At 35.4% G+C, this 25,502-nt stretch overlaps 1 protein-coding gene across 6 annotated transcripts in view; it reads left to right on the forward strand.

Annotated features, from left to right (window-relative positions):
- Positions 1 to 25,502, forward strand: part of LAMA2 (laminin subunit alpha 2) — a 631,365-nt gene that overhangs the window by 201,624 nt on the left and 404,239 nt on the right. For all 6 annotated transcript variants that reach the window (XM_055391635.2, XM_055391626.2, XM_055391631.2 and 3 more), the window contains exon 4: positions 9,359 to 9,601. In XM_055391635.2, coding sequence (XP_055247610.1) covers positions 9,359 to 9,601 — 243 coding nt within the window. The remainder of the gene's footprint in view (positions 1 to 9,358; positions 9,602 to 25,502) is intronic.

A 25,502-nucleotide genomic window follows, 5' to 3' on the forward strand; every position in this document is an offset into this window, starting at 1 on the left:
ATTAATAGATATTACTTTTCCAAAGAAAATTTCAGAAAGGAGAACAACATAATCAAGATCTGTGGACACTTTAAAGATAAGGATGATGGAGAAAGACTGAATTTTGCAAGCAGGTTATAATAACTCCTGAGAGTGATTATAACAGGGTGATTAGGTCATGCATGGGCTACAAGGGATTAAATAGAAAAGGAGTGGTAAAGTAATAAACAGCAGAGGATACAGGCTACTCTTAAGAAAGTCCCTAGAGAAGGATAAGAAAATAGGGCAATACATAAGCTTGGAAATAGATGATGATATTTCATTTGCAATAGCTAAAATTGACTAAGTGTTAAGTGACTCTGATCTGTTGAAAGAATTCATGAACCAAGATCAGAAACTTTCTTCTGTCTTTGATTTGTTATTCTACTCTGTTAACATTATACTTCTAACACTTCCCATCCCTACAAATCTTTGCTATTATTCCCCAAATGTTTTGAACTAGAGTGATTAATTTATGTGTGTAATGTCATAAATTGGAGAATGTGTAGGTTCTTCTTACCTTGGTAAATACAGAAGCACAAAAAACAAAGGCAATGCCAGGTATTTCTCCAGGGTGAATAAATTTTAGAAGGCAAATTTAAACTGTCATATTTCTGATTGCCTGTGATTCACACCATTGTTGTACTCTGTGACGGTTTCATTGAAAGGACTGTCATGTTCCATGAGGGACTCAGCCTACCTGCTCTTTTACCAGTAGCTGGTGGGAAAGCCATGCTGTGCCAATGACTTATTCACAGGAGGCAAGTCAATCTTTTGAAACCACAGATTGTTTCAAATGAGAGAAAAATATGTGAGAAGAGAATAGATGTCAAGGGTACTGCTAAAGACAAGGAAAATGCTTGCCTGGGTTTTCCCTGCAGCTGACGTTGTTAAAAATGATAGCAACTTAATGAAGCATGGCGTACTAAATGCATTAATAAGTCGAGGGAGGACCTTATTCATTCCAATTTGGACTCTGCTCACTCGTGTTACTCGTTTTCTTAAGACTGGACTAAAATTGTGAGACCTTATGGGCCAACGATACCCTTTAGAGCTGATAATTAATTTGAAAGAATTATTAAAGCATATTTCTTGAGCTAAGAATGCAGTGTATTCACAGTAAGAGGCAGAGTTAACCATTTATCAAGATAATTAAGAAAATGCATTAAATGTTTGCTCTGTAAGAGCAAGCACTAAATTACCAGTAGTAGTAATATTATTATGTGAAAGGGAATCAATAGTTTGTTTACTAAAATGAGATGCATTAGCAAGCTTTTTTTATTCTGATATAAAAATTTTCAAATATACACAAAAGTATAGAGAATACAATGGACTCAAATGTACCCAACACCCATCCATAAGTATTAACTCAGGACCCCTCTTGTATCAGTTTTCAACTCATCCACATCCTACTCCACCCCTCCAGATTATTGGGAAGCAAATTCCATATGTATTACTCACTTCGTAACTACTTCATTATGTATCTCTGAAGGGTAAGACTCTTTTATAAAGGAAACCATTGTCACATCTAAAAATTAATACTATTACTACTGATTCTTTAATATTAACAAATATTTACTCAGTATTCAAATTCATCACACCTGCTTCCAAGTTTTTTAAAAACAGTTGAATCAGGATTCACAAGAAGTCACATACTGCATTTGTTCGATATATCTAAGTCTCTCAATCAATAACATTTTTACTTCCTTGCAACTTATTTTTTTGAAGAAACCACGCTGTGTGTCCAATAGTGTTTCTTACATCCTGCATTTTGCTACTTAGGGTTCCTGTAGTACTGTTTGCATATTTCTCTACTACTATATTTCCTGAAAACTGATAGATAAATTTAGAGAGTTACTCTGATTCAGGGTTCATATTTTTGGCACAACCACTTTATAGATTGTGCTATGTGCTTCCATCACACTGCAGAAAATATCTGGGTGTCTCTTTTTTGGGGATGTTTCTGGTCATTGATCAGCATTAATGGCCACAGGTCCATCATTTTATGGGGGCTCCCTTCATAGTAAACTGCACAGTAAACTATACACAGTGAACCTTGTGGTAAACTGTAGCATCCTGTGTACTATAGCAATTTACTCCATGTTGCTTTTTTCATTTAACAATAAATCCCGCCATTCATTGCTCTTCCATCTCAGGGTTTTCTTGCTTATTATTGCTTGTTAAAATTCTTCCAAATCACATTTATAATCAAGTTGTTCAGCACTAAGGAAAAAAACTAACATTTTCATGAAAAAATGAAATTGCATTACATTTATATATTCTCTTAGGGACATTGAAAATAACTCTTGCTATTTTTTCAGAGCTAGACTTTGAGATTTGCTTTTTTGCAGAGTGAGATAGAGAAGTCCTTCAAATACTGTCCCTTGAAGAGTTAGGCATTGATTTAAACCCTTTTGAAAAACAATTTCAACAAATAATTGAAAATGTTCTCTTCAAAGTATTATCATTAGTCATCCAGTTAGATTATTATTATTAGGAATTCTGAGGTGGTGGAATAACTCATTTTCCAATGTGTTAACTTCTGATAAGTTTAATGTGAGTATAAAAAGTCTGTTTTAATTGAGGGCAGAGTATTTCTTTTTCTCTTATAATACAGGAGCCAGTTACAACACAGGAGGTGAAATGGCCTGTTTGCTTACCTGCAACTTCAGGAATTTCATGCTTAGCAATTAACTGCAGTACACACTTGGGGGGTAGGGGTAGGAGGTTGGATAAGTGGGTTGCACTTAATAATTCAGTGACAATTACAAATCGTTTCACTATATGTGAAAGTATTTGAAGTAAATTTACCTGAAGATAGAAAATATGGGTGAGCAAGCTCCTCCTGAACTCCCCACCACATTATTCTAGGTTTATTGAAGTAAATGTAAACTTATAAGGGGACATAAAACTCACACAGAAAATAATAATTAGATATATTTCCATATTAATGTTTTTAAGTTTAAAACATCATTTAAAAATTTTATCACTGATGCTTGACTTAAACAAGTCCACTTATAGCATTGTCAGAATCTGTATGAGTATCTCTTCAGGGAATTTTTAAGATGAGAGTGAACAATTTTCTGAGATTGCCTAGACATTTTTGTTACAGAGTAAGAGCCAGGTTCTGTGTGGCTTAGGTGGGGATGGGGGGCTTCGAATGAATCCTCTGTTGTACACAGACTTAATACATTCTCCATTTCAGCCCACTTTTCACCTCTGTTTTCATCAGACCTACCACAGTGAGGTTCTAGACTTCTGCCCTGCTGCAGCTACTCAGTACTTTAGGCCCTGACCTCCGCTCTCCTTCCTCAGCAACTCACCACAGACCTTCCGGAAAAATGTTAAACCCTTCTCATCCTTTTCTTGTTATTGGTTTCTATTTTCTTTCTTTCTTTTTTCTTTCGTGTCACGGGGGAAGAGCTGATAATTGTATTGGCTATATGTATCAACTCAAACAGAGAGACATTACCTGCAGTTCTATAAAGATTCCCAGATTATTCCAATGGGTATTAAGCTTGAAAACATGATGTCTATGATCCTTTCTGGTTCTGATATTGTATAACTCTCATCACTTAATGAAAGCCACCGTTCCTATTTGGATAAATAAGAGAATTGAAAAACGCACTATTAGAACTGAGAGTACAGATGAGCTTTCCAAATATATTAGAGATGGCATCACAGTACATGGAAATGTTAAAATCCATAACATGGGCAAGAGCACATACTAGAAAAGTGCAGAACCTCTTTAGAAGTGAAGCATTTTTGTTCCATGCACATCAATTTGCTATAGGAGTTCAGGGACAAATAGCAATATGGGAAGGAGGCGGAGCTCAACATTGAGCAGAAATTAGACACATGCTGTTCTCTTGAGAGATTAAGAAAGAATAAATAGAAGAGAGTAAGTCAGGTCCTATGAGAAGGATAAAGCATTGTCTTCCATAGAGAGTGAACTTCATTAATATTTTTACGGCTTTTGTGGAGATCAGCCTAAGGAAACAGAAGTCCTATGGCCTTATTACATCATTACAGAATCACACTTTGGCTGGGTCTCTTAACTGTGTAACAGTGGTGCTCAAAAGTCTCTGTAAATCTCCAAAACACAGTACTCTTTAGTAGCATTTCTTAGATTTGTGATTCTTCTGGGGACAAAGGATCTGGGATACAATGGGTTCCCGAGAATCGTAGTAGAGGAATTTTTTTTTTTTTTTTTTTTTGCTCTTGTTGCCCAGGCTGGAGTGCAGTGGTGCGATCTCGGCTCACTGCAACCTCCGCCTTCCGGTTTTCAAGCGATTCTCCTGCCTCAGCTTCCGGAGTAGCTGGGATTACAGGCGCCCAACACCACCCCCGACTAATTTTGTTTTTTGTATTTTTTAGCAGAGACGGAGTTTCACCATATTGGCCAGGCTGGTCTCGAAGTCCTGACCTCGTGATCCGCCTGCCCCAGCCTCCCAAAGTGCTGGGATTACAGGCGTGAGCCACCGTGCCCGGCCGAGGATTTTTTTTTTTTAAATCAAGACTTAGCAATGCATGTGCTAGAAACTGGTTCTGGTTTTCAGACTTACTGACATGGGTATAGGTGAGCTAAGATATTAAGCTGCAGGGAAGGGTCTAGAGTAGCTAGAGTTCCTGGGCTGCTCACTTCAGGCTATGAGGTCTCCTGAACACTGGTAAAAACCCCAGTGCTGTACAAATATCATTTTATCTTAGCCATGATGTTCAAGATTGGAAAGCATAACTCTATGTGATGATCATTGTCCGTTGCTTATTATTTTGAGACTAAAGGATTCTTAAGAAAGACCCTATTCTCCATTTCCACACTAAATGAGATCAAGTTCTTAATACTCTTCTTATTATAGGAGGAACATCTAATTCAATGCTACATCAGTAATTAAATGATATTTTGTTAGATGACATGCAAATGAGTAACAAATGGAATATGAAATAGAAAGTTCCCTTTGTTATGTAAATTGTCAAACACTTCGTATTGTTTTTAAAGTTATTGGGGATTTTTTTAAGACACCAAGTTTGTAACAAGTGCCCTTCAACAGAAAAGACACTTGGATATCATGAGATGTTCTCTTAGGTTCCTCAAAGCCTAGCAGTCATAGCATTTTAGTACTTATTAATGGGGTGTCTGCCTTCCCTGCTGCACACCAGAACAGAACAGAACATCTGGAAATGAGGTATTATAACTACTGATTTTGAAGAGTCTTTATAATGAAAACAAGACACAGTTAATAAAAGTAGCATAGAAAACATTAGAGAGTTATTTTATTAGGGCCATTAAATATTTGGAGTACAGTACTTAGAAAATCACTGTTAAAATTTTTACAATTACTCTCTGAAGCCTGCTAAGAATACTGCTATTTGTTACATTTTTAATAATGCTATTCACTACATTTTAAAAGTTTACTCAAAAACTACATGATTTTCAAGTCATTTAAGAAGTCCAAAAGAAAGTCCATGCCAACAAATTTAATTAATTTTGCATGGAATGTGAAAGAACCCATAGAAAATAAATGAAAGAGGGATATTGTTTTGAAATGGGACTCATTCAGTGTTCTGTAAGGCGGTGACTGCTTTTCCATGTCACTGCTGGCAGTTATGTTGAATTATAGAAAGAGTCTGTGGGGTCTCTAGTAGAACTTCTCTTCGTGGATTATTTTTATCTATTATTCCAGAGCCAACACAGGAGCTATGAAGTCATAAATCCACATTGTAGCTGCATGAGAACTTGGCCTTATCACATATTTACATGCTCAGTGCTTTCTAAGCAAAGTTCTTTATCCATAACCTTAGTGTAGTCTTATTTTTCTTAGTGGGTACCTGTGATCTCTAATATGCTTTGCTATCTCTTTTTGTTTTATATCTTTAAAAAAACTCTATGTTTTTATTTTTTCTGGAAGGAAACAGGCTCACTTGGAATATTTACCTAGATTCTCTCTTTCACAAGAACACGCAGTATTTTGTATTCATTATCTCATTATCTCTTCCCTGGTTGTGTCTTTAGAAAAGAAACAATGGATAACAGAGGGTAAAAGAGTTTCAGTAATTTTCTCAGCTCACAGAGACCTAATAGGGCAAATACTCCAGGAACGTATGCCTTAGTTCCTGCAGATGACAATATATACTAACTGGGATTCAAGCTCTAACAAACAGGCAAGACCAATGTCAAACTAATAACCGTAACGTGGAAGCACATTACAGTGATTTTGGCTATCCAACTAAATGTAATAAATATCAAATGCCCACCATTTCAGAAGAATTATAATAAGGAATATAGCATCTTTAACCCATTTCTCATTTGCCTGAAGAATACTTGCAGACAGCATTTGTGGCTGTAATGTTTACCCCGAGATAACTTGTGGCTTACTGTCCTAACCTTATGCCCAAAGTTTGCCATGAAATATCTCACTTTTATTATTATTTTTGCATAGGTCTAGCATATTGACTTTGGAAACAAAAGACATCATTCTATTTCTAGCATTCTGTGTTTGATAGTAGTATTTCCATATACAAAATATAGTAATTATTGATTGCCGAAATCAAATCCTAGAAAATACAGCATTCCTATATAAAAAATTATTAAATTCTGATCATCATATACATTTCTGTTACATGAGGATTAGAGATAAGTTTTATTTAGAAATAACTCTAAGAATAGTTTTTATATTTTATTTTCACATTGAAAATAAGTCAGATTTGCTTCAGCCTCAAAAAATGTGTTTATGTAAAATTAAATGAGAGCTGGCAGTGAGCTGTACGTTTTTTTTCCTAATGGGAAATGGGTTATGGGTTAAAGATGTACAAGCTGGCCGGGCACGGTGGCTCATGCCTGTAATCCCAACACTTTGTGAGGCGGAGGCAAGTGGATCACCTGAGGTTAGGAGTTTGAGACTAGCCTTACCAATATGGTGAAACTCCATCTCTACTAAATACAAAAAAAAAAAAAAAAAAAATTAGCCAGGCGCAGTGGCACCTGCATGTAATCCAGCTACTTGGGAGGCTGAGGCAGGAGAATTGCTTGAACCTGGGAGGCAGAGGTTGCAGTGAGCCAAGCTTGCGCCATTGCACTCCATCCTGGACAACAGAGCAAGACGCAGTCTGGAAAAAAAAAAAGGTGTAAAAGCTAGAGGCCCTGGCCTCCACAAGCCCACAATTTAGTTATTCTTCTTCTTTATGATTTTAAGACCTTGTCAGGAATACTTTGGGATTATCAGTAGTTAGGACCAAGATATTTCATATTTTATAGCAGAGACAACTCTATCTGTGCATTTTATAAGATTAATCCATTGGTATGTTTCTTGTTGAATTTCTATATAAAGACATCTACGTGATGAGTTGTTCAACATGAACTGTCTAAAAAACAATTCGTTATGAATAATACCTAAAAATGCATAAGTAGCAAATATCTTTTATAATGGTTGATGTAACATGTTCTATGTTGTTCCTACTTTTGCCCTTTCTCTGTTACTTATTTTACTTTGTCTTTATTTTAAAGATAATTTTATTTAAAAGTAAAACATTTATGTTCATACAAAAAATATAGCAGAATATGGGATGGAAAATAAAAGTCCTTCTCTTCTTTTCTTGACTCCTAAAGGTGGCAGCTTTAATATGTTCACATAATTCCTCTCCCAAAATGTCTTGGCATATTCAAGCAGTTACAGGCACATACATAGATATGTGTGTCTATCTGCAGTTATACTTATCTATATGCCTTTGTAAATATAAATTCATCAGTATTTCTCACCTGCAGTGGTACTCAATAAAACAGAATGCTCAAAGCCCAGACCCCTCAGGACAAATATCTTGGCTGTCCTTGCTATGCTGGGGTCAATCAGATGGTCTCAGGGGAGAGGAGGCATTTGGGAGGTTGGGCAGCAGTGATTTGTCAACAAGTACAGAAGCATTTCAGTATTTTATCCACTAGTTGTTCCACAACTGTGCCTAAAAGGCTAATACTAACCCTACTTTGACTCATTCGATGGGTGATTTCCCCTCCATGGCTCTCAAGCATGCATGCATTCAAGTAAACATCTTGAAGGAATAGCATCAGAGCCACCTGTATTACCGCATTCCATACCAAATTTTTATATTTTTAAATCTAGTCCCGTAGGGTACACCATAGATCCTATACACATATGCATGAGTTACCATGTCAAAACTATGAAGCAGATAAAATTTGTTTCTAGAGCATCCCTTTCAGGATTCCCTCTGTAGCTCAGCAGTCCTGTTAATCACATTGTAGTGAGCCTGTCCTCCCAATTGTGCCCCACCAGTGACCTCATCCACTTAGAGCTTAGAGCTGCCAAGCTCTCATACCTCATAGCATTTACTAGTCAAGAACATATCATACTGTTTTATTATTATAGCACTTTTCATTTGTCTCATTATTACAATATATTAACAACCCATTGATGGTGGAATAGTAATTTAAACTAATTCATATCTGTCTTTCTACCTAGAACATTGTACATAAATGTCATTCTTTTGGACTACATTGGTAAAGACACAGATATGCACTACCACAAAACATCTAGAATATTTCTTTTTTTACATCTTCAAATTCTATACAAATTTGTAAATAGAGCATTGCCACATTCCTCTCCATTGTCACTCTGTTAACAGTAACAATACCTCTTTATTTTGCCCCTTTTCTTGCATGTTTACCTTTTGTAAAGAGAAGGTACAGAAACCCTTCATTTAATGTGTTTCAGGTTCAATCCGTTGTCTTCAAAACACTGGAATTTCTCCTCCATTATTTTCTATTTGGGGATGTAAAGGAATGGACATTTATTGAGGATTTACTGCCACAATGCTAGAACCACAATCTGAACAAAGGAATGTGTTTATGTTGTTTTTGCTGTACCATACTAACTCCCTCTAAATGGCACTTTTTTGAGGATTATGTGATATAAGTAAACAAGTTTTCTAAACTATCAAGCACTATTCACACTGGGAATTTCTAGCTTGTATTTTACAGTCTTTAACACAGTAAGGTGAGTAAATTGGTATGTACTATTAATAAATGTTTTAGGTGGTAATAATTATAATGGAACTTTAAACATCAGGTGAAATGTTGCCAATGAGTTGTTACTAAAATACGGTCTTAATTCATTTCTTTTAAAGCCATGGTTGTCAAAACAAAACATCACTTCTTAGCAAAAAATTATTAGATATGAACCTGTAATAGTAAAATCATTTCAGAGAACATTATAAGATTATAGAATAAAATCTGAAATAAAATCTACTGCAGCATTTAGACTTATATTTGACATAAAATGATGAGAATATTTGGGAATTCAATGTTATTGTTGTTGTTATACTTCCCTAGGTGTTCCAGATCGCGTATGTGATTGTGAAGGCAGCTAACTCCCCCCGGCCTGGAAACTGGATTTTGGAACGCTCTCTTGATGATGTTGAATACAAGCCCTGGCAGTATCATGCTGTGACAGACACGGAGTGCCTAACCCTTTACAATATTTATCCCCGCACTGGGCCACCGTCATATGCCAAAGACGATGAGGTCATCTGCACTTCATTTTACTCCAAGATACACCCCTTAGAAAATGGAGAGGTAAGATGAGAAAACTCACCATTTAAGCACATTTGAGATGGCGAAATAGGCCTGTCAGAAAGACCTGAATATATCAGTAATTAATGTCAGGGACATTTTAAAATAGGATTTAGCAAAAGTACATTTAAATGAGTTATTGAATAAAAAAGAAAAACCTGAGGTGATTAGAATTTTAACTACCTTCATGTGTCTCCCATCTCCAGTAAAGATCAGAGAAGAGGAAATAGGTTTAATCTGGAAAGTCAATGATTAATTTTACATATAAAGAGACTTTCTCAACAATGAGGATTGCTAATGATTAGAGAAGGATTGGAGACCTTAAAGGTGGCCTTACATTTGAGTGTACTTTGGTCTGAAGATGGAGACAAAAGAAATGAATTTGTGAAGACATGTAATCCACATGAAAGACCCAAATGAAAAGTAATTCTTTCAATCTTTTGATGTTTTTCTGCTGTCACCACATAGGGCTACAGTGGGGTTTCTTCCCTGGGTCAGGCTTTGTGGAACAGTAATGTGCAGGAAGTCTTAGGTTCTCAGTGATGTGCAAGCTAGGTTACGTGCTTAGTTCAAATATGTTCTTCTCCAGTGTCTGTCATCCTGTGGTTAAGGTTTTAGATTCATTCATTGATTTTAAGCCACATATTCTAACCATGGCTTCAGTTGTTATTAGTTTATTAGTTGTGTGTGGGGGCGGGGAGGTTGTTTTTTTTTGTTTTCTGGCTTAGTTGTGTGTTCTTGATCCAGTTACTTAAATTCTCTGCACCTCAGTTTCATCGCCCATAAATCAGGAATAATAATAGTTCTTACCTCATATAATTGTCAAGAGGATTAAACGCATTATTGTATTTAAAGCATTAGAACAATGCTGAAATGCACACTAAGTACTCTGTGCTATTTTTATTGTTTTGTTGCCATTAAGGAAATAATAACCATTACTACTATTATTTTTATTATTATCCTTAGTCTTCTCTCAAATACCCAAACTTTGACTTAGTGACTCTCTTGAATTATCCAATATTTCTTTAGTATGCTTCCCTAACTTGTCTCCCTTTAGTATATGTGACCCACCTCCTTTCATCCTACCTAATTATGTATATCTCCATTGATACTCATGTCTGATATTCTCTCCCACATAGTCCACACATCTGAAGCTAGTATCATCATTTATACTTACATTTTCAGAAAACCCATATTCACATTCTATCATGCCCACCCCAGCCAATCTAGGGTTATCTCTCAACAATTCTAGGGAAAATTAGGGTTTTGGCATAAATCTGTCAGACTCTCATTAGGCACTATTTTTATATTAATGTATACCAATGCTTCACTATATTTCAAATTCCATGTTCAAAAATACCAGTTTTGGGGAAAAACATTCCAAATGGTACTCTCAGCAGAAATCTCAATCTGCCAAATGACAAGGACTCAAATGCAGTGAGTCAAACAGCTGTTCAACCTGCTTTGTGCCTAGAGGCATCCAATTCCTGGCCAGTTTGGCCTGAGGATATGGGAGTAGGGAGTACAGAAAGAGTTTTGAGTTGAATTTTTATTATTTTTTATCCTAGATTCAGTTTACATAAGACTAATAATTCTCTAATAATTTAAGACTATTCTATACCTTTAAAAATGATTCAATTCAGAAATTTATTAAGCAATATAAAATACACTTAGGCAGGTATGTAACATGCGTGTCACAAGCGTATACCCTACCCATTCTCTCCCTTCATTAATAATGGTTCTCCATTCCTTAAACCAAGTCAGCCTGCCAATATGAAACAAAAGACATGTTTGTTAGTTAATTAGTTAGTTTCTTTAATTGGCTATATTGTTTTCACTCCTAAACAACACTTACTAAAAACTGCTTATTGATGGTAACTATGAGGAGCAACTGACTGAACTATCTCTGTGACATGTTTCCTTACATCTATTTGTCACTCATGGGGAAGTGAATGAAATAAGGAACAGAAAGTAATTCAAAATATTTGCAATAGAATGATAAGACTGAAGAATAAGAATTAAATTCAGACCTCTCCTAGGCTATCTATTCATTTTATGTAGCTTACTTTGTGGAATATGTTACTTTTTTGAATAGACAGGTGATATCCTCCAAGACTCTCAGCTCAATGATAATATAACTGAAATAATAATTGAGGTCTCGGATTCTCAGGTAAATATTTCATCCATAATCTGGTAAGGTCTAGAAGTTGACTTTTAAAAGTTGACAATCGCTAAACTTAAAAATGGTTCAGAGGAGATACAGTATTGCTGGATCTAATGTAAGTAGAAAGAATCCTAATTCTGAGATATCATGGCATAGAAAAAGACACAAGGAATTAAAAGACCTGGATTCTGGTACTGGTTCCAGTTATTTGTGGGACCTTGGTCAAATGATTTAATCTCTCTGGGATTAAATTTCTTTAATAGATGAATTAGTTCAATGCCCAGATTGTTCTGAGGCAGCATGATATTTTCTAAAATAATATAGCTTTGGCTATCATATAACATTTGAGGATATTCTAAAAGTTTTGGATACTTTTCTCTAACATTATCCAGACAAAGTAGCTGTGGAATAAATCTCACTCATCAGCTTTAGTTTTAAAATTATGTACTTCCACATAATCCCTGGAATACAATTATTAATTGTTTATGTTCAAAACTTTACAGAGAAGTGACAGTCAAATAAGAGAAACAAACATAAACCAGTAAATAAAACATGATTGCATAAGTACTATAACAGTAGTGTATACAGAGAGCAATAAATCTCCCCCTGCTTGAGTGGAAGGAGGCACATTGAGAAGATAACTTCTCAGAATATGGGAAAACCAGCAACAACTCTTATCTCAAAAGTCTCAAAGCCAATATGCAAATTCATCTCCAATAATGCCTATGTGTTAAACTCGGTACATACAGAATTTACCTCCATTGTTGAGGGATATTGTTATCAGATGTAGAATTCTAGGTTTGCAGTTATTTTCTTTTGGCACATTTTATTGTTTTCTGATTTCCATTGCTTATGTAGAGAATGCAGCTATCTGATTGCTATCTTTTGGAGTGACTTTTCTCTGATTTATTTAAATATTTTTTTCTTTGTTCTTCAGTAGTTTTACTATGATGCTTCAGATCTTCACTGCCCACTACAATAGCCACTAGCCATATGTGGTAATTCAAATTTAAATTTCAGTTAATCAAAATTAAATTAAAATTCCATTTCCCCATTACACTAGCCACATTTCAAGTACTCAGTAGCCACATGGGACTAGCAGCCACCACACTGGATTGGGCAGAAAGCAACACTGCCATTATTGCACAAAGTTCTGTTGGGCAATTCTACTTTAGATTGTACCTTTTTATTTTCTACATATCTGCAAAGTGATGTCTTTCATCAGTTCAGAAAACTGTTCAGTCATTACCTCTCTAAATATTGCTTCTTCTGCATTCCCTCTGCTCTATGATTCTAATTAAAAATGACTTGGAACTTTTTACTGTATACACTATGTATTTTAAACTCTCTACTTTAGTTTTCATCCTTTTGTCTTTTTGTATCTTCATTCTAGGTATTTTCTTCTGGATTACTTCTAGTTCATTAATTCTCTTCTCAGCTATGTAAATATTGCTATTAAAGTTATTCATAGGATTCTTAATTTCATATATTTTTCAGTTTCTAAATTTCTCTGGTTCATTTTCTTTTTTTCTTTCTTTCTTTTTTTTTTTGAGACTGAGTCTCGCTCTGTCACCCAGGCTGGAGTGCAGTGGCGCCATCTCAGCTCACTGCAACCTCCGCCTCCCGGGTTCAAGCGATTCTCCTGCCTCAGCCTCCTGAGTAGCTGGGATTACAGGCGCGTGCCACCATGTCCACTTGATTTTTGTGTTTTCAGTGCAGACAGGGTTTCACCATGTTGGTCAGGATGGTCTCGATCTCTTGACCTCATGATCCGCCCGCCTTGGCCTCCCAAAGTGCTAGGATTATAGGCATGAGCCACTGTGCCCAGCCTGGTTCATTTTCAAATAGAAGTTGTTTCTCATTTTACATTGAAATTTTATATTTATAGTAAAATTTTAATTTAATAATATGATTTATTCTAAAATTTTCAATATTCTATTTTTAATCTCCTTGAGCATGAAGTAAAAATTATCCTTAAAAGTTTTTGTCTGATAATTCTAATATATGGCCTTTTTGGATATATTTTATTTTCTGTTTCATCTGCTGATTCTTTTTATGCTGTCTTACATTCTTATGTGCCTGATTATCTTTGTATAACAGAAGTTGTATTTGAAAGAGAATGTGTAGAAATAATTTGAGAGCTAGTATATTGTCTTCATCCTGTGTGAACTTTCTGATGCTACTGCCAGGCAATGGAAATCTGGATCATCTTAATTCAATTTTAGGGATTCAAATTTCTGGGACATTCAGATGATTCAAAGCATTGCTATAACCCAATGACAGCTGCTTTAATTCCAGTATACGCTCATTCCAATGCTGCTTATCTTTGGAGTCCAAGCCAGCGTGTGTGGGAATTATGAAAGTCCCACCCATGCAGTCCTGGAATCCAACTTTTGTCCTCCTAATACAGCAGGGCTGTCAAAAGTGCTGCTCAGTCTCTCAGCCATGTGTCTGGACAGGAAAATGCTCACAGGACAAAAGCTGTCACAACGTACCAATCACCTGTCTAGACATGTCTTTTGTCCTTGACGTTGAGAAGGTTATCTTCACTCTCTTGATACCTCTCACATGGCTTTAAACATATGTTTTTGTATATTTATCCAGTTTGTCTAGTTGCTGTCATTGAGAGTGTTGACTCTTACTGTATAATCTACCATAAATAGAAGCGAAGTTGCACATGCATTTAATTTTTTTTATTTTGGAATTAAGTTTACACACATGTATGAAGATTATAGAGAATCCTCACATTCCCTCATCCAGCTATCCCTAGGAATAATATCTTAAATAATGACAATGCACATGTTAAAACTAAGAAGTTGGCATTGATACATTATTGTTATCTAAACCACAGACCTTATTCAGGTTTCATTCATTTTACCAATTTCATTTTTTCTCTTCTGGGATCCAATTCAGGTACTGTTTTGCATTTAGTCACTGATCTGTGACAGTTTTAAGAGATATTTTAAGAGATATTTAGAGATATTTTATAGACTATTATTCAATTTGGGTTTGCCTGATGTTTTTTCATGGTTAAACTGGGCTTCTGGATTTTGGGAACCAGTACTACAGAGGAAACAGTTTCTCATTGCATCAATCATTTTTTATTAATATATGCATTTTTTTTCTTTTTTATTGGTTTATGGGGCTTGTGCTTCTAATAGGTAGATTTTTAAAATGTTTTTATTTTTAATTTTTATGGTTACATAGTAGGTATATATATTTTAGATAGATTTTTAACGTGGACAGCAGTATCTAAATATTTACTGTGATTTGTAATGTATATTTTTGACTAAGCATTGAATGGTCATTTTCTTCCAGACCTTCAAAATATTCCTTAAATACATCAGAAATAAGAAAAACAAGTCCCTCCCTCCCTGCCTTCCTCCCTTCCTTCCTTCCTTCCTCTTTTTTCTTTCTTCTTTACAAACAGGTTCTCATTGTGTTGATCAGGCTAGAGTCCAGTAGCATGATTATAGCTCACTGCAGGCTCAAACTCCTAGGCTCAAGAAATCTTCCTACCTAAAAAATCAGCCTCCAGCTAATTTTTTAAAATTTTTTGTAGAGACAGGGTCTTGCTATGTTGCCCAGGCCGTTCTCAAATTCCTGGCCTCAAGTGATCTTTCCACCTTAGTCTTCTAAAGTTACAATCTTCTGAGATTACAGACATGAACCAACATGCCTGGCCCAGAGGAATTTTTAAGGCCCACCCATGTAACAAGGCATTATGAAATAAACATGTCTCAATTGTTACACACTAGTTAGACAACAATGTTCATGTTTTAGGCTTAGAACATTAATAGGAAATAGTTTTCTTGTGACTAATGCCAAATCCACTGAGTCTAAAGTTTATTACATTTCCACTTGTCTAAAGAATTTTTGAGACATGTGCCAAAATCTTTAGCACATTACAGCTGAAAGATACCTTAGGTAAATTTCTCATCAATCTATTAAAGGATATTCAAGCCCTCAATTTCAGCCTCTGTATCCAAACTTCAATACTGCCCTATGTCCATATCATCACTGGAGAGGTCTGGCCTTTCCTATGGCCTCTTTAATCTTAATTGCATCATCTCTGATGTTTTATTTGGCTTTGTTTGTTACTCCAGCTACTCCCACCTGTTTCCCTTCATGGTTTGGTTTGGCCCCTTCTCTGCCCTCCACTCCACATTGATTTCAAGAGATCAACAAATGTTAGAGAACTGGGTTCAACTACTACCAAGAAAGAGCTTAACCCTGAAGCCTAGCATCCTAGGCCTGCACCCAAAGGGAGAAGAGAAGCTCATTCTGAGCTATGAGATAATCGTAAGGTATCAAGTCTCAGGGCCTGGCAAAGGAGGGATAATGGAGGATATAGGCAAGATAATAATATGACTGGGTGTGTCGTTATCCAAGATGCGAATAGAAGGAGGCTTTGAGCAAAAGCCTTAAAATAGTTTTATTTTAGAAGGGCAATTTTCTATCATCAATGCCAAGAGAAGGTTCAGCAGGGACCCTACTTTGTCCTGCTTTGAGCAAATGATACTGAGCTCCCTAATAGGAGTTGCAGGGTATGAAGCAACAGACTGCAGGGGCCTCCATTACTTTGAGGCCAACCACAGGGTAGAGCTCTTGTGGGAACAGCTACATAGCATGCATGTCCAGCAGTGCCCCAGGGAACCAAGCCATCGAGAGCTACTATCACAGCCCAAGTGCTGCCTCTGCAGAAAGCAGTAGCCCAGATGCTATTGAGAACTGCTTACAAGAACTGCCACTTGGAAGCACCCCGAGAACTTGGCTTTACTTGGAAATCACCTAGGAGCATTTGAAAAATAGTTACTCCTGAGACCAGAACTTTTAATTCATTATATTTGTCAGAGGCTCATTAAGCCCTGTGTATATTTTAAACAAGTACTCTTGGTGATTCTTATGTCTGTATTCCTGTCTTAATGTTCAGCTATTTCCAGCCTTTTAAACCCTGTGGGAGAACAGGGCACCAGTTATTTAGGGAAAGAATATTGGTCATTCTAACTACTTCCAACTGAAGAAAGAGACTAACTTTTTCTGTCAACAAATGTGATAGGTTTTGGTGGACTGAGTCTCTTGGCAGGTTTGAGTTGAGCAAATAAACTTCGAACTAAAACTAGGTTATTGATGGTCAAAGGGGTAGCTGAGAGAAGAATCACAGTAATAATATTGAGGAGGACGAACTTTCTAGATGGCACTGCTTTAGAGATCCTAGAATTAAAATTATAATATTTTTCTGTTGTATGAGACTTTTCCCTTTCTTTGACTCACATTATTGCTTTTAATTTATTTGGATTGTCACTAGACTGCTAGTTAAATATTCATGGTTACCATAGTGATTTTGCTTCCATTTCCTCATACAGAGGCCTTTAAGTTATTTACATATGATTTCCTTTCCTTCTTACCACCACCTTCTCACTCTCCTGGACTGCAGCTCAATGGAACTTAGATTCACTTTGATTCTGCTTTGAAACATGGCAGGCTTGTATAAAAATCCCTGGAGAAACCATCATTAAATCTTGAAGACACTTTTTTTTTTTTGTAAACTGTATGTAGAGCTTTGATATTATTTTGATTTCCTATGTGACAGAATTTTATATATACAGACAGAATATTTTTCTTCCTCTTTTCATCATCTGACATTATGGTGATCCTTAGAATTGCAAATACAGGAGAAGGAAGACACAAACCCAAGACTGTATTAAAAAATGTTTCAGAAATTCTCCTTTGATATAACATTGTTAAGGTTATAACATGATTTTGCATGTGAGTTTGTATGGAAATGAGGGAATGGAAATGAAGACCTAGCCTTTCTCAATTACCCTTGCAATTGTTCCTTTAGGGAGAAACAGTGGAGTATTACTAATTTGTATTGGTAATTATTGGTAATTGGTAATTATTTAGGTAAATAATTATTTGGGGTTTCAGGCTTCCTTTCTCTAAAAATAATTCTTTTTAGACCAATGTGGGGCCAATCAGTACCTGGAGCAACAATATTAAAGTACCTCCTTACAATGAGGTTTATATGGAGTCCTCTAAAAAATGAAATGTTTCAACTCTGGTTGGAATACACAGAGCAGCTGAAATATTTTGGAATGACACACACATAAAATACATAATTTATTTAAGGTAATTTATTGTTATATTTTAAAAATACATCTCTTTAATAAAGATAAAATTAAGAGGATTATATTCCTCCTTTTTCTTTGTTGATCAGTTACTAGACTTCCTTACTCCTCCAAATATATATATATATATATTATGCCCAGAAAGTGTCCACAAATCCCTGTTAAATTAATGCAGTATTGTTGGAAAACAAAGATGGCCGGAGAAACTGAATGAGAATGGAATCCTGAGGAGAAAACACCAATATTTAAGAGACCTGGTTCTCTCAGTGTTGTGGAACAGGATCCACTGAGATGGAACAGAAGGGTAAGCTTCTGTTAAGCTAGGTAAGGAAGCTTAGGGTTGTGAAAGAAGGTACAAAGACACTGCACACTGACTTTTGGGGAATTACTTGGATTTGTCTTTCAGGTAGCTCTGCCAAGGATTAACAATAGGGTTCAGAAAGAAGAGTAAACCATCTAATATGTGCCCCAGCCAGTTTACGTGGTTATAATAACAATCAAATTAGATTTTTATGGCAACACTCTCTTTAACCTCTACGATATGATAGTATTTCCAGGCTTTTTATTCTCAAGGTTCAGTAGCTAACATTGGCTTAAGCCCACTCCTAACTATGAAATGACTGAGCTGGCTCAGCCTGGAATGAGAGTGGGGAGCATGAGAGGGACACAGCCATACAACATGAGGCCATGGCTAGGGAAGGCAGAGGCTACTGAACAAGACTGAAGGAATAAGCAAACAAAAAACCACAAGCTTGCTGAAGTTGGAGGACCAGAAGGAATAGGTGAGGGTCTCAGTGCTAATGTAGGGTTAATCCAGGGCCAAGTAGACAAAAATAATAATAAAACCACAACAATAATAATAACAATAACAAATGATGGCTAGCATTTGTTGCACATTTATTTTATGGAGGGTGTTAATCTAAGAAATTTCCCATGTATAAATTCATATATACTAATACTTGTCCCATTTTACAGTTGAGAAACAGGTATTACAGAGAGGTCAAATAACTTTCCCAGGGTTCCACAGCTAGTAATTTTTGGAGCTGTGATTTGAATTCAGTGTATTCTCAGAGCACCAGAAAGGTACAAAGCTAAAAGTTTCCTTCTGTGTCTGGGGTTTCCTGGAAAATCTGCTCTGCCCTATAAGCTCAGGAGTCCCCCCTCCTAGCAGTTCCTGCTGAAACTCTGTGAGATTGCACAGGCCTGAGTTTGAGCTGCTGCTTATTTTTTATTTTGGGATTTTAGTATTTTCATGTTTTAGGTTAAAAAAATTCTTTACCTTTTAGCTTTGATGAATTACTTCATTTTTATATCTAATAATTTTTTTGAACCTTCACTTTAATTGATTTCTTAACCTCTTTATCTTGCTCATTTTTTAATCTTTTTAATGATTTTAAAACGCTGATTTTAATAATTCTATCTTGGCATATTTATATTTATCAGTTTTTCTGCTTCAAGCTTTATTCTGGTAAATGATGTATATTTATATTTCTTTTGTGTTGTTTTTTAAATATTTTTTATTTTTGTTTCTGGAATTTAATGTATTTCAATTGTGCTATAGACTTGTCAGAATTTTGTTTGCTTTAATAATTTTTAAAGTGACTTTTTGCATTACTTTTGATCATTTTACTCTTAGCCTATTTTGAGCTTTTGATGTCTAAATATAACTTTGTTTGTCTAGTGTTTTAGTGTCTTTATTCATTGCTTCTACGTGGCAATAGGAAATATGACCATAAAAACCTCAGTGAAAGTAACCCACATTTAGAGAGGGCTTGAATTCCTTAATCCCGCCCCCCTACACACCCCACCCATTCGACCCATCTGTAGCCTCCCTTTCAGCTGTTCTTAAAAGACCTTCCCTTTTAAGGGAACTTACATTTTCCCTTCAATACTAAATCCCAAAAGCTAATAGCAATACAGAAGATCCACTGACCAACATTTCTTCCCAAGACAATAATAGTAACTTATATGCATAATTGTTAAAGCAATTTTAAGATTTTGTTTTGTTTTTTGCTATGCAAGTTCCTAAGACATGTTATTCCTCTAAAAGTTTACTATATGAAATGATTGACTAATGGTTGAACAAATACTATAAACACATAAGGAAGGTGATATGGGTTTTACTCACAGAAGATTCCTCAAAACGCATACCTGATTTGGTTTTAATAAGGATCACATTACGGGAGATCCAATAGAAGCTACTTAAAAAGTGTTTCAGAAAATGTTTTTAAATATTAATTTGCATCCACTATAGCATTACTATTTGAATTTAACTTCCTTCCAATATACCTGTGGAATGAGCTATTGAGTTTAACTTCTTTCCAGGCATGGTTATGGAGCCTGCTAGTGTGTGGGTGTCCCGGGGCCACACCGTATTAAATAGGCTAGTGATAAAATGGATAGGACAAGATTTCTCATCAGGAACATTTTTAAACACAGAATCTGTTGATTCTATGTTGGGGGCAGAGGCTGGGAGAAATAGGGAGATATTAGTCAATGCATTACTTTTATAAGTGGGCAACAGAACCCATGTTGCATGGTCAAAGTACTGCAGAACTTCTCAAGCATTGTACACGTTTCAGTTTTTGACTACGACTTTAATGGTCCACAAGGAAGGCCTCTAAGAATCTTTTTCTTGTCCATTTCTATAAGAGAGAACATAATGCGGTGTTAGACATAGTTGAGACCCATTATAATAATGTCACTACATTTTGAAATAAAATTCTGAAATGCCTTAATACATAAATCCTTTTATGAAGTCTTTAAAATTGGCTGCTAAAACCAATAAAATTATATTTTTGGGACATAGTTAACCACTTTATGCACATAAGTGAGGCTGTAGAAACTAGGGTTTTAAATGACTTAAAAGAGATATATTTCTCCAAACTATAGGTAATTTTATCAATATTACTTTGACAGAGATATAGTAATTCTCCATCTTATAGTAAAATTTATGAAAACATTAAGTAAACCAACAGGTAAATACATTTTTGGTCAAACAAAACTTTAAAAATTACGTTTTTCTTTTATTTGGCTCAAGCTAATTCTTTCTGTTATTTTTATTATTAATTGACTACTCAGGTAAAATTCTATCTGAATTGAATTGACATCATCGATCCCATTGTCAGAAAAGACAGCCCTCTATCCCATTCAATTTATTAAACTGCTAATCTTCTGGACTTTTCTTCAAAGCTTGTCAGTTTTGATCCAAATAAACTTCAGATTTCATTGTGTAGACCTGTTACTTCTTGTATGAAAAACAGTATGGTTTCATAGAATCCACTCTTGGCCATTGTTAATATTGTACAGATAGGCACAGAAGCATTTAAATATGCTAGCACCTTATTGCAAAAAAAAAAAGTTCTACTTATATTCTTTGCAATTTATTATAGAAAATGTTTTCTGAACTGAAAATTATAAACTGTTGTCAATAATTCAGGTCCCAGTTCTGAAGTCTATTGAGATTACCAAACTGTGAAGCAGGAACAATATTTATTCTCTACATAAAGAAAGAAAAGAACTATTAAATGAACTTGATATTATAAGAAGCACTTCAGGTTGTCAAAACTCATATTATAACATCTATAATCAGGCCTAAAATCACAAGCAAACATTCCATGATGGAATGGCGGATCATGCTAGATTTGCTGGTTATTATCAGTTTTATTTTACGTTACCTAAGTAGAGTTTAAGCCTTTCAGTTAAAATATGACTCCCAAGCAAAAGGAAGAGGATTAATGGATTAACTATTGTTTGTGTTATCAATAATATTGGCAATAACTATTTGTCTATGGTGCTGTGTCAGTTACAAGGCACTCTGCCATGCATTCTTCCATCTGATCCTCACCAAAGTCTTGGAGATGCTTGAAGCCAAAATTGTTGTTATTCTCATTTTACAGATGGAGGTGAAAGAACTGATTTGAGGTCACATTGTGGTAAATGTTCAACACTAATCTCTGGTCCAGGTCCAGTCCAGATCTTCTGATGGCAAACCTTATAATCATTCCACTTCATAAATGGAACACTTAGGTCCAATCAGTCATTTTCTAAATGTGTATTTACCGTTGGTCACAAGAGTTTGTGTGACACTGCGTGGATAATTAAATGCCATCCACCATCTCTACTCGGAAAAACCCAAGGGTGTGTCAGTTAATCAGTCTTACACGGGAAAGATAATGTACTATCATCATTATGGCAAAAGTATACTTGAAAATACAACAAAAGATGTTGAAGCTATTAAAATAAGCTTCTGATCCTTAGGGAAACTATTTCAACACTAGAGCTATCATCAAAAGTCCTTGAGACAAGTAACCCAGGAGTGGAATGGTTATGATTACACTTTATAAGCAAACTTAAAAAGATATCAGGAGCTGCTTTACTAGGCCCCCTGCTATGAAGTGAAAACTGGAGAAAAATCTACAGCAAAGCATTCTAGCCTGAGGATGTGTACTATTTTGCACCATAGCAGACTGACTACAGCCAAATATTTTCATTGGAAAAATGTAAATGAAAAATGTTGCTCAATTCTGCTACCTGGGTAGTACATAAGACATGTAATTTAAATTAATCAGGGATAACAAAAATCCTATGATACTTATTTTGCAAAGGAAAATGGCAGTCCTGGCAAGATTATAAGTTAGAAAATTATATTTCCTTTGTGTAAATTTGTTCTTTAGCTTCATTCAGTAATCAGAATTATTTATTTCCTTATTCAAATTGTAAGTGCCTTCTAAACCCGAGCCTACTACTATTATGTCGAGCCATGGGAAAATGCCAATATTTGACTATTTTAGTCAATTAAAATGCAGTTTCATATGGTTTAAACTAATATCTGCCAAAGCATGAATAGAAATACTTGCAGGAATACCGTCCTAAGTATAACCTCAGATGCACACAGTATTTTAGCAAAAGTATCAATGGGAAATCAGGCAAGTCCTTTCACTGAAACAATTTATAAGTATAATAATTTATTTTGTGAAGGGCTTTTCTTTACCAAATTAGTAATATGGTGTATATTAAACTAAACCTGAGTCATACTACATTTGTTTTTAAATTTTGTAGGGAAGGGGAGAATAGCAAATAATATTTTATGCTAGTAATCAGGCATTATATCAGTTGTTGTAAGGAACTACATGAAAGTTGGTGGTATACAGGTTACCAGTAGTAAGTTTGGGAACTGTGTTGTTTTGGCTCACAGAATATAAAGCATGTATGTATATACCTGTGTTTCCACATAGATACACTCTGTTACCCTTATATGTATTGTATAATCACATGTGTAGATGTTCATTGTATCTGGAGTGACAGTTGACACCTTTTAGGGGCATTTTACGTGTTTTAAAACCTGACATCCACTTACAGCACTTATCTACTACTCTCTTCAGGATAAACTACCTTTATTGCAAGACTGTTGGTAAAAATTCTTAGATTATGTCAAGGGAAAAAATCCTCTGTTGCTTTTTAAAGAAAAAATTATCAGAATGATTTAATTTTGTGTTATTTTTTATCTCCACATTAGTTTGTTATTTCAGTAGTTATTTCAGTTAAAGACATTTTTCTCTTCCATTATTTCAATTTGTTACGTTGTATCCATTTATCTTATAGAAAGATAAACTTTTGTGTTGAATTAGCTGTGGAAGACCAGCTCACACATTAATCACTACTAAGCAAATGCGTTACAAAAAAAGAGAGGACAACAAAAATGAGCTGGAATACAGTTTCAGTTCAACCACCAAACGATTTGATATCATGAATAAATTTCTTGGGTATATGTAGCCAGTAAGTAGACCTCAACATTTAGCTATTTTTTTCAATAAATAAATATTGAGCACTGTCTTTATGGCAAACACTGTCTTAGGTGCAGGGGATAATGGACATTATGCTTTGGGGGGATTAGATAAGAGATGAAATAAGTCAGAGAAAAGATCTCTAGCACAGAAAAGTCTGGTTACAAGATTACCGAGAGAGAGAGAAAAAAAACTGTAGTGACTTGTCTAGGGAACTGTGTGGTTGCCACATAGAAAATGTGGAAGGGAGTGATGGGAGACAGGCTATGTTCCTAGCAATTGCCTTGACTCACCATAATTATTTCACCTACTGAATAACTGAATAAATTGAGTAGAGAGGCTGCTTGTACCAAACTGTAAAACAGTTTCAGGATGAGAAAATTACATTTTAAACATACACTTAGGGAAAACAAAAACAAAAACAAAACACCTGCCTTGCAGAAACATGTCATAGAAACAGATTTTAGGCAGAATTATTTCCCTGTACAACAATTGTGATTAAGTAAATGTTAAAATAAAAAGAAGGATGTTTAGCAGCATAAGGAATAGAAACATTTTGAGTTTTAGCTTTAGCTTATACAATGCATCCTGTTTTATAATTGTTTTCCAACAATGTTTACATAATGTGAGGGTCACTCTTTAGCATGAGGGGCTCTGTCACTAGAATTGCAGTGTGTTAGCCCCTCATTTTCTCCAGTGTTTTTGTAAATCTTTCCATTGACAATCTTTTAATAATTCCCAAAACAATCGGGGGTAATGTTCGAATTCTAAGTTCTTGTCATAAATGAATCAATCCAGTTGGCAGGAGATGGATGTACTCTTTTTGCTGGTGTTCCGTGCTAAGAAAAGCACACACATTTTTCTTGAGAGTATGGCTAGCCGAAAAGCATCTGAGAATTGATGGAATCCTAAGGCAGACAGAAAAGCCAAAAGTCAAGTAACTGGTTTTGTCTTCAGCACTTACAGTTTGTTGTCTGGGTGCCATGACATACCCTCTACTAGTTAATTCCATTAAGCAACATGGGCCATTTAAATATAGGCAAAACAACAACAAAACAAAGCAAACAAATAAAAACTCTGTGACCACACAAAGAGCCTGTAACATAGACAGAAGACTACAAATAGTGTTCTTAGGAAGATAAATCATTAAGACAGTAGCAAAATGAGAAGGAATAGTGTCCTGGGCAACATAAAGTGTGTGTACCCTTCTACCTGCACAAACACTCAACTGAAATTTGCCAAGGCTCACTAGTGTCTTTGAGGCACCCTAGAGAGGGGAGGCTAGAAATAACCATCATCCTCAGCTGTTCCATGGTAAGGCTCTACACTAGGACTCAGAGGAGAGGTAGTTTGGAACATTTTATCCCTATCAATGGAAAATAGCACAGTTGGTGCCTAACTTCCTTTCGTTGAAAATAACACAGGTAATTTTTTAGCCAAATGGGATTTTTATCAAAAAAGCAAGCAAAGGCAAAATGTGAAAAGGAGCTGATATCAGTAATTCCAAGGATACTAAAATTTGTTTTAAATAATAAAGAAATAGCATCTTCAGGCCCTTTAGACTTTGGACTCCAAAATTGGATGCAGATCAAATAGGATATTTATATATTAAAAAGTCCCAAGAGAACTTGTACAGCATAAGGTAAATACAAATCAAGGTTGAACAGGTATAAAATAATTAGGTCAAGAGCAATCAGCAAAATATATGCAGAACCAAACAATACTTTGATATTCTGGTCTGGAAAGAGGATTTGGGGTTATTCTGAAAAATAATGTCACTACAACTCTGTCCAGAACCCACAGCTGCAGAAATGAGTAAACAA

Source organism: Gorilla gorilla, chromosome 5 (genome assembly GCF_029281585.2).
Source record: "Gorilla gorilla gorilla isolate KB3781 chromosome 5, NHGRI_mGorGor1-v2.1_pri, whole genome shotgun sequence".
NCBI lineage: Eukaryota > Metazoa > Chordata > Mammalia > Primates > Hominidae > Gorilla > Gorilla gorilla.